Source organism: Tupaia chinensis, unplaced genomic scaffold (genome assembly GCF_000334495.1).
Source record: "Tupaia chinensis unplaced genomic scaffold, TupChi_1.0 Scaffold000437_1, whole genome shotgun sequence".
In the NCBI taxonomy this organism is placed as follows: Eukaryota; Metazoa; Chordata; class Mammalia; order Scandentia; family Tupaiidae; genus Tupaia; species Tupaia belangeri.
In genome coordinates this window covers 1,184,730-1,194,483 of record NW_006159942.1, presented here as the reverse complement: position 1 = coordinate 1,194,483, position 9,754 = coordinate 1,184,730, and the positions used below count along the sequence as shown (strand labels likewise).

At 38.6% G+C, this 9,754-nt stretch overlaps 1 protein-coding gene across 3 annotated transcripts in view; it reads right to left on the bottom strand.

Moving 5' to 3' along the window:
* Positions 1-9,754, bottom strand: part of SLC9C1 (solute carrier family 9 member C1) — a 100,290-nt gene that overhangs the window by 2,955 nt on the left and 87,581 nt on the right. For all 3 annotated transcript variants that reach the window (XM_006155134.2, XM_027774465.1, XM_027774464.1), the window contains 4 exons: positions 4,422-4,553; positions 4,108-4,293; positions 1,552-1,678; positions 39-85 (listed from right to left, as the gene is read on the bottom strand). In XM_006155134.2, coding sequence (XP_006155196.1) covers positions 39-85; positions 1,552-1,678; positions 4,108-4,293; positions 4,422-4,553 — 492 coding nt within the window. The remainder of the gene's footprint in view (positions 1-38; positions 86-1,551; positions 1,679-4,107; positions 4,294-4,421; positions 4,554-9,754) is intronic.

Below are 9,754 nucleotides of genomic sequence, written 5' to 3'. Positions count from 1 at the left end.
CTTTCACCCACAATAAAACTTTCAAAGAGACCGCTTACCTCCTTCATACTCACGTCTTCTGAAAGGCGTTCTTCAAATGTGTTGTCTAAATTGGTTCAAAAAAGACGGTTAGTTCAAGCACTGCAACAAGTGACTGCTTCAATCCATCTACCTATCACATTAGACCAGGTTCAAATCCTCACATTTCAAGATCTGTGATCTGAAATTGGTGGTTATCTCAATTGGTGGGAAAAGGGTTGCCTTTTACAAAATGATGAAAAATGTCTTATTATAAAGAGGACATAGCTAATGTGCAGAAAGTTTGGAAAGTAAAAAGACAAAATCTATTGTCCCAACATTCCCAAATACTTTTATATTTACACTTAGTGAGCATGCCAGGCACTTTGGTAAGCAATGGTGGTACAGGAGAAAGCAAAAGAGTTTTCAGACCCTCGTCTTCCTGGAAGTTTTAGTTAGTGGGGAAGTCAGACCAGCAAATACACAAACCCAAGAATACAACATGGTGACATTAGGACTGTGTGTATACTGGGCTATGGGATCTCATTCTCCCTGTTAATATATATATATATATATTTAATTTAGTATAAGGCACATGCACTCGCCTACGAGAGACACAGACAGAGAGGGACAGTGAGAAAGCACCCTCCAGAGGAGATGACCACGTTACATCCCCTCCTTCTGCTTTCTGCTCTTGGGATTTTAGGAACGTGCACACATATGCCTGACATGCTTTCAAGCCCCTGAGTCTGGGACTCAGACCACACAGTCGGCCATGTGGCTTCCAGCCACCTTAAACACTACGTTCTAGGCTAGCCCTCCATTTTGTTCCCTTCTGTGAATTGTCCTTTGTTTATCTTTTGATTGATAATATTTTCATTGACATTCAGAATTTTAAAATATAGTTCTAAATTCATGACATTATTTAGCCAATAGTGAAATAATGCATACTAACTTCTATAATTATTTGTCCCATAATTTAATTCCTTATTATTCAATGTAAAAACCGATCTCAAATTTATTTTCCCTTATGTATTTATTTATTTTACGTTTTTGCTATAGGATATGTAAACTTGCTGGAGAAAGATAGAGAGACATAGTGAGAAGGAAAGTGAGAAATCACCCCCTCCCCCAGGAGATGGTCACATCGCAATCCCTTCTCTATCCTCTTCTTGGGATTTTAGGCATGCACACACATGTGCCCAGTGTGATTTTCAAGTCACAGGATCTGGGACTCAAACCATGGTTGGCCATATGGGAGTCCAGCACCCTAACTACCACACCACCAGCTGGCCCCACTATTTGGCTATTTTAAAAAGAAAAAGTGGGAGGGACCAGCAGGTGGCGTGGTAGTTAAGGTGCTGGAATTCCTGTATGACCCACTGTGGTTCGAGTCCTGGACCTGGTGGCTTGCTTTCTCACTCTCCCTCCTTCCCTCTCTCTCTCTCTCTGTCTTTCTCTAGCAAAACTCACTTGAAAAATAAATAAATAAAATAATTCGAAAAAGGGGGGACAGAATAGGATCTCACAAATGCTCAAAGAAATCTGACTCACCTAAGGCTCCCGGCGCAGCAGAAATTTTACGTGTAGGTGCATACTTTCTAATGTTCCACCTGTACTTTTTCATGTTAGCTGCAGTTTTAATAATCATTGCTTTTGTGAAGTCCTTCGTGCCTTGTATCTGAAAGTTGGCAGAATGCAAGTTAACTTCTGTGCAAAGTTGCTATTCCAGGCCTTCTCTAAACATGTGGGAGAAAACTGAAGATATCAATAAATCAACGCAGATAAGATCGTTATCTTAAAATACCTGCATACGTTGGTTTTGAGAAAGTCAGCCTTCCATCTGCTTTCTCTGGTTCTGAAATACTTTGTTCATTTATCTTTCCAATAAGAAAAATGATCAGAAGTTCATCACTAGGCAGCGGGACAGCAGTAGCACAAGTGGGCCCGCGTGGGAAGGTCTCAGGTTCACTCCCCAGGACTTCCTGCACATGCTGGCTTACTGAAGCATGCCGGTGACCCAGGCTGGCCATGTGAGGACCCTGCTAGGAATGTCTGTTTCTCTCTCGCATGGAAGAAATAAAAAGAATAAACTTTATATTTAAAAAAAATTAATCACTGGGACCAGCAGACGGAGTAAAGGTTACGTTGCTGAACACCCACATAGGAGACCACGGTTTGAGGTCTAGACCCGGCAGCTTAAAACTCACTCCGGGAACACGTGCTTGTGTGCCCGAAATCCTGAGAGGAGAATAGAGAAGGGACTGCAGCATGGTCATACCTCCTGGGGAGTGATTTCTGTCTCTCTGTGTCTCTGGCAAGTGCATGCACCCTATAGCAAATACCTCTCTTGACAAAAATTAATTACTAACGGTCCTTTAAAAATCACCCAGACAGTTTTTATTTGTGGCAGAAAGTACAAAAAGCAATGGGTTCCAAGAAATTGGTACATTGTTTTCTGTGGAGCAGGGCTCTGTTTAGGGGAGTTGACAGAGTTGGGCAGGTTTCAGGCAACCTCAGAAATCTCTTGCTTGGCTGTCTAGGAGTCATACCAAACGTTTACTCTGAGCCTAGAAGTGAGGAGCACATGATTAAGAACGTTTCACTCTGCCTTCCCATGACTTGGGGTGGGGGCCTTGCCAGATCCCGCACCTGCTGTGCTCAGATCTTTTAACCTGGGGGTGTTAGCTTTTTTTTTTTTTTTTTAGAATTTTTTGCCTCAGAGTATGTACACTTGCTCAAGGGGGGGGGGAGACGGTGAGAGAAAAAGTGAGAAATCGCCCCCCCACCCCCACCCCAGGGAGGTTGGTCACACGGCAATCCCTTCTCCTCCATTCTCCTCCCAGGATGGAGGATGCACATGGGGCTGACGTAATTTTCAAGTCGCTGGGTCTGGGACTAGAACTGTGGTCAGCCATGAGGAGTCCGGTGATGTAACTGCTATGCCATCTGCTGTCTCTGGGCTTTAAAGAGACCCTTCAGGAGTTTTGACCTTACTCACTGCCCCTTCTACAGCAAGCCTCTTTGACAGGACTGTCACTAGTGATGTTTGTACAACCAAAGACTTGATTTTTGTGGTTTAAGGATAATAAATTTGACTATGTTTCTTTTTGCTTGTTTGTTTTTAATGTTTTACTTCCTCTCGTTGCTCACACACCAGAGCTAGTGGTGCCCACTTAGAAAATTCTCCCATGACTGTTTCTTACCTTGGAAATCTCTCCCATCCCTGCCTAACTTTTTTCTTGTGTCATTTAGCTACCCTGGAAGTACTTCTAACAGCTGTGAACACTTCATTAATATATTTAGATACCTGTCTCTTTCCACATGGTTGAGAGACCTCTTGAGGATATGTCATAAGTCTCATTTGTCTTTATTACTTCAGTGTCTAGTACTGTGTCTGCAATGTATTAGTTGCTTGAAACATAAGTATGAATACACTTAATCCTAATTTACTTGACTCTGGGTCTCCTTTCAATTTGCTTTCTGTAGCTGTATTTTATTTATCAGATTAAGAAGTTTCCCTGATTCCTCTTGATACACGCCCCTCTTACTCTTCCTGGACACACACAACTGCACACACACATCCACACATGTACACACAATCTTTCTTCTCTCTGTATTTGTAAAGCTCAGCTTTTCATTCTGACTGACAGGAGAGCTCAATGAACAATTTAAATATGAATAGACATTCCCTTTTACTTCCCTCTCAAAGTAGTTGAAGTAATACCCCCCTCTTTTCAATTCAGCATCTAATAGAAACTTCCTTGAGTGCTGTTAATATGGTCTTTCTGCAATGTGTGAATAAAATTAAACTCTGCTATGTACAACTGCAGCAAAATCTAACTAAGCCAAAATGTACAGCGTGGCCTACTTCACTGGTGTTAAGTGAGAATAGTTTGTGCTTGGGCTACTGAATGCCAAAGCAATCCATGAACTCAGTGTTCCTGACTGTATATGCGGGTGGGTGTGGGTAGGTATTGATGGAATGGTGAGAAAAGGGGGAAACAAGAAGATGAAAAACTCAAGATTATAGTGATAAATTTGCTGATGTTGATACATTGTTGGACATGAAGCATATTGACCTGAAAACCTCAATCAATATTTCTTTACCTGATGGCACGTTTTAGGAATTAAACAAGGTGCTTTATAAGTTCTTTGTAAATGACAGTCTTCCGCAGCCCCATGTATGAGGATAACATACATTACGTTCTCATTATAGATGTTAGTTTTGGTGTTCAGTGGTATATCTTTTATATAAAGATTGGAGAGCTTCATTTGCATTTTGTAGTTCCAATCCTATAAAACAAATACAATTTTGTAGTCTGTTCTTTGTTTATAAAGTTTACTATAAATTTATACATTCAAATTTAACAGTATTTGAATGAAATTCCATTCAGAGAGAAAGATGAGTTTAGACTTTTTACCTCATAAGACAAATGTTCTCTGATTTTGTTGGCAGAAATAGCAAGTCCAAGTTTTAGCCACATTTTTTGTTCAATGACAGGATAGAATTGCTCAAAAGCATAATACAAGTGATCTTTAGGAATAAAACATGCCTAGAAAAAGGAGGACATAAATTTAATACTTCATTGTGTTCACCTATGGTTTAAGGAATAAGGTTTTCTCATTTACATATAACATTAAAGATATGAATTTAAATTATGTCTGATTCATGTTATGCTCTAGAAACCTGATAAAATGTGTATACTGGTAAGTATTAGTTATATACTTTAAATACTTTAAAAGGCCATGTGATGCAATGAGAAATTATTTTTGTAGTACAAGGTGATTTTTTTTAGAGTTTTTGTTATAGGGCTCATCCACTCGCCAGAGAGAGACAGAGAGACGGAAAGTGAGAAATCACTGCCCCCCCGCCCCGTCCCAGGGAGTTGGCCATGCGCAATCCCTTCTCTTCTGTCCTCTTGGCATCTGGGGCATGCATGCCCATGTACCAAAAAGAGTTTCAGCTGCCAGGTGTGGAACTTGAACCATGGTTGGCCACATGGTTGGTTACCCACTCTGCTACCTGGTGGCCCCAATGTTTTGATCTAAGTATATGTTGTACGAGGCATTAAGCAAGATAATTAACATAGTAATCACTTAACCAATTTATTTTTTATGACGATGTTATAAATCTATTCCTGTACCAGTTCTGAAATAAGCGCTACAATACAATATCATTAACTGTTCTCACTATGCAATGCAATAGACCACTAAAATATTCATCTGGTCTAATGGGAGCGTTTTATGCTTTGAGCATTTCCTCTCTTCCCACTTATCCCTTTCTACTAATCTCCTGGGAACTATCCTTCTGCTTTGTTTTTATGACTGACTCTTAAAATTTCATATATAAATGAAATCTTACTTTTATTTTTTCTATGCCTGACTTACTCACTTAGTATAATGTCCTCCAGGCCCCTCTTTGTCCATTGCAAATGACAACATTTCCTTCTCTTTAAAGGCTGAGTAATATTCCATTGTGTGTATATAATATATTTTCTTTATCCATTTCTCCACTGATGGACATGGAGGGGGTTCCGTGTATTGACTATTGTGAAAAATGCTGCCGTGAACATAGGAGTGCAGATACCTCTGATGTGCTGATTTCAGCTCCTTTGGGTAAATACCCAGAAGCAAACTGCTGGACCTTATGATGGCTCTATTTTTAGAGAGGTTTTTTTTTTTTGTTGTTGTTGTTATGGGGCGCGTGCGCTCACCAGAAAGACAGAGAGAGACAGAGAGAAAGAAAGCAAGAAATCACCCCCCGGGGATATGGCCACGCTGCAATCCCTTCTCCTCCATTCTCCTCTCGGGATCTTGGGCACGCATGCACATGTGCCTGGCATGAGTTTAAGCCACGGGGTCTGGGACTCAAACCGCAGCCGACTACGCCAACTGCTGGCCCTAGCTCTATTTTTAATTTTGTAACAAACTACCATATTGCTTCTATAATGGATGTCCTACAGTCTCACCAATAGTGTATAAGGGTTATTTTCCCCCCACATCCTCACCAACACTTGTCATTTTGTGTCTTTTTGATAACAGCCATTGGTACAGGTGTGAAGTAATATTACTAGTGGTTTCATTGGCATTTCCATGGTGATTAGAGATACTGAGAATTCTTTTGTATACCTATTAGCCATTTGTGTGTCTTCTTTTGAGAATTACATATTCAGGGCTTTTGTCCTTTTTAAACACACACACACACAGAGGTCTTATAGTGTCATGGTCCTTCTGCCTCAGCTTCTGGAGTCGCTGGAGTTACAGGCACGCAGCACCAAGCCCTCACTTTAGTTTGAACTGGGGATCACACCTAGGCTTTTCAGGTGGTCCCAGCCTGTGGAGTACAGTGTTTTAGCAACACACCATTGCAGCTGGATCATTTTTCCTATTTTTTAATTGGATTATTGTGGTTTTTTTTGTTTTTGTTTTTTTTACTTGCTATTGAATTTGAGTTCCTTGCATATTTTGGACATTAACCAAAAATTAAACTTTTTAAATAAAGATGTATTTCTAAAAATATATTACTTGAGAGGAGCAAACTTTTTAGTCAACAATATTGTAGCATAAGGTATTTTAAAAAATGTATTATTATTATTTCAATTTATTTTATACATTCAATGTTACTTAGCGTGCAAAGTGAAAATTCCAACATGTGTACATTTCGCACTGGTCCAGTTGACAATACTATAAGGTTATCCCTCAACAGATAATAACCCATTTCTTTGTCCCATAAATGCCTCGCTTCTCTATTTTTCTCTTTAATGTCCTTCCTCAGACTCTACTCCTTCACCCTCCTTCTTCCCATACTGTATCTGCTATTCACATCCATTTACGATGTTTCTATGTCTTTTAGTCATTCAGTTTGGGCCAGAGTGTGGACAGTTGGTATATATTAAGTGGAGACATACAATGTCTCTCTTTCATAGTCTGGCTTGTGTAGCGTAAGCTATTATAAGAGTTATAATTACTATTATAATAACTATTATAATAATAGACCTGCTTTGGATATGTTGGGTTTTATTTTCTTGGGTAAGTATCAATGAGTGACCGCTGGGTAATATAGTAAGTGTATATTTGATTTTATAAAAAAACTGCCAAGTTACTTTCAGAAGTAGTTATGACATTTTACACTCCCACTAGCCATATGTAAGAATTTCATTGTTTCATATCCTTGAGCCTTGACAATACTTAGTTGTTAGGTTTTTTTAAAGAATTATTTATTTTATTTAGATCCATCTGTTATTATTATTGTTATTATTTTTTAATTTGATAAGAGAGAAAGGGAAAGTAAGAAAGCAAACTGCTAGGTCTGGGACTTGAACTATAGTCAGCCATATGGGAGTCCAGCACCTTAACCACCACACCACCAGCTGGTCCCAGTTGTCAGTTTTTAAAACTTTCATCTAATGTAGTAGATACATAGTGACATCATTGTGGAATTATTCTGCATTTTCCTGACAGCGATCATGAGCATATTATGCATGTGCTTACTGACTTTTTATGTATTCTTAGTGAAGTGTCTGTTCAAATCCTTTGCCCAATTTTAATTTGCTAGTTCGAGTGATAAGAATTCTTTATAGAGTTCTATGTCAAGTTTTTTGTTAGATAATGGTGATCAAAAAGCTCCCCTGTCCTGTGGATTGCTTTTCTTTTTCTCTTTCTTTCTTTCTTTCTTTTCTTTCTTTCTTTCTTTCTTTCTTTCTTTCTTTCTTTCTTTCTTTCTTTCTTTCTTTCTTTCTTCCTTTCTTTCTTCTTTTCTTTCTTTCTGCATTCTTCATGGTGTTTCTTGGAGAGCAAAAGATTTTAATTATGGTAACATCCAATTTATCAACATGTCCTTTTCTGGTTAATACTTTTTTGATCCTAAATGAGAAATATTTGTCTATTTCAAGATCTTTTTATGTTTTCTTTTGGAGTTTTTATAGTTCCATCTCTATGTTAGGTTTATCATCAGTCCAATTTATTTTTTGGTGGTTAGTGTACAAGATCAAAGTTCATTGCTTCCATATGGATGTTTAGAGCTTTCAGGATCATTTGTTAGACATTCTAATTGTTTTTTTTTTTTTTTTCACAGAAATAGACTCTTTGTCAAAAATTAATTAATTGGGACCAGCAGTTAGCATAATGGCTATGTCACTGGACTCCCACGTAGTCAACCACGGTTCGAGTCCCGGACTCAGTGAATTAAACTGACGCCGGACGCGTGTGCGTGCGTGCCCAAGATCCCGAGAGGAGAATGGAGGAGAAGGGATTGTGGTGTGGCCATCCCCCCTGGGGGATGATTTCTCGCTTTCTGTCTCTCTGTCTCTCTGTCTGTGTGGCGAACGCACGCGCCCTATAGCAAAAACCTCTCCAAAAAATAAAAAAGGAAAAAAGAAAAAATAATTGATTATTTATATGTGGATCTACTTCTGCATTTTTAGTGTGTGTTCATGTATATGTTTTAACTTAAAGTCAACACCATATGGTTTTAGTTAATATAGATCTATAAATCTTTTTTTAAAGAATTATTTTACTGAACTTTATTTATTTTATTAATTTCTTTTAATCTGACCAGAGAGGGACAGAGCAAGAGAAAGGAGAGAGAGAGAGAAGGAGAGAGAGAGAGAAAGTGAGAAAGCAAGCTGCTCTGTCCAGGACTCAAACCATGGTTGGCGATGTGGAAGTCTAGCACTTTTAACTACCACACTACTTGCCAGCCCCTAGATCCATAAGCTTTGAATCAGGTAGGGTAAATCATCTAAAATTATTCTTTTTTTCCCTCACTGTTATAACAATTTTAACTTATCTTTCATTTTATAGAAGTCTATGAATGATTTGTAAAAAGCACCTCCCTACCCTTATCACTGTTTCTCTGTTGTTAAAGTATGCAATGAGCATGTCAACAGCTTGAGCATCAGCATCTTGCAAGGATTTTGAACAGCCAACCACTTGCCCAAGAATCTGGCAGCTTTTCTATCTTGTTTTAACACAATAGTATATCCATTCCAAGGTTATTCTTTATCGAATTTGCTTTGTCTATTATACGAGGAGGTCTTATGCAGTTCCATATACCTTTTCTAAGCAGCTTGTAAATTTCTACAGAAAACGGAGTTTGGGCTGGCTCAGTGGTGTAGGGGTAACATGTGTTCAGACAATGCTGGATCCTTCTGGAAGATCATGGATTTAACTCCCCAGTAGGCCTTAAACACCAGGGGTGTGGACCATCATCCTGACTGGCTGGGAAGGCTGAACTTTGCAATGGGAAAAACCTGTTGAAGACTCTTGTCTCTCTACATTTAAGGGACACAGGATGGAGGTTTGTCTGTTGATGAGAGTGTGCATGATAATCTCTTTAACTGAACTGGCATGTAGAGTATTTATGCTGGGAAAATGCATTTTACAAGCTGTGGCGGTGTATAGTAATTGAATGTATAAAGTAAAAAAAAAGAGAAGAGAAAAATGTTAGTCTCTACGTCTGTCTCTCATTCTCATTAAATTAATTAGACATATCAAGACAGATATGATTATTATACTTAACAGAATAAAAAATATCATCTTAATACCACTTAATATTCTCTGCATATTAAAATTCCCCACATTGTTACAAACATGGTTTGGAATTAGAACAATTATATTTGGTTATTATATTTCTTAAGTCCATTTTAAATAATTTTTCCTTGTTGTCTTCTTTTTTTTTTTTTTAAATGGTTTTGCCAGAACCAGCAGTTAGCGTAATGGCTATGTCACTGGACTCCCACATAGTCGATCGCGG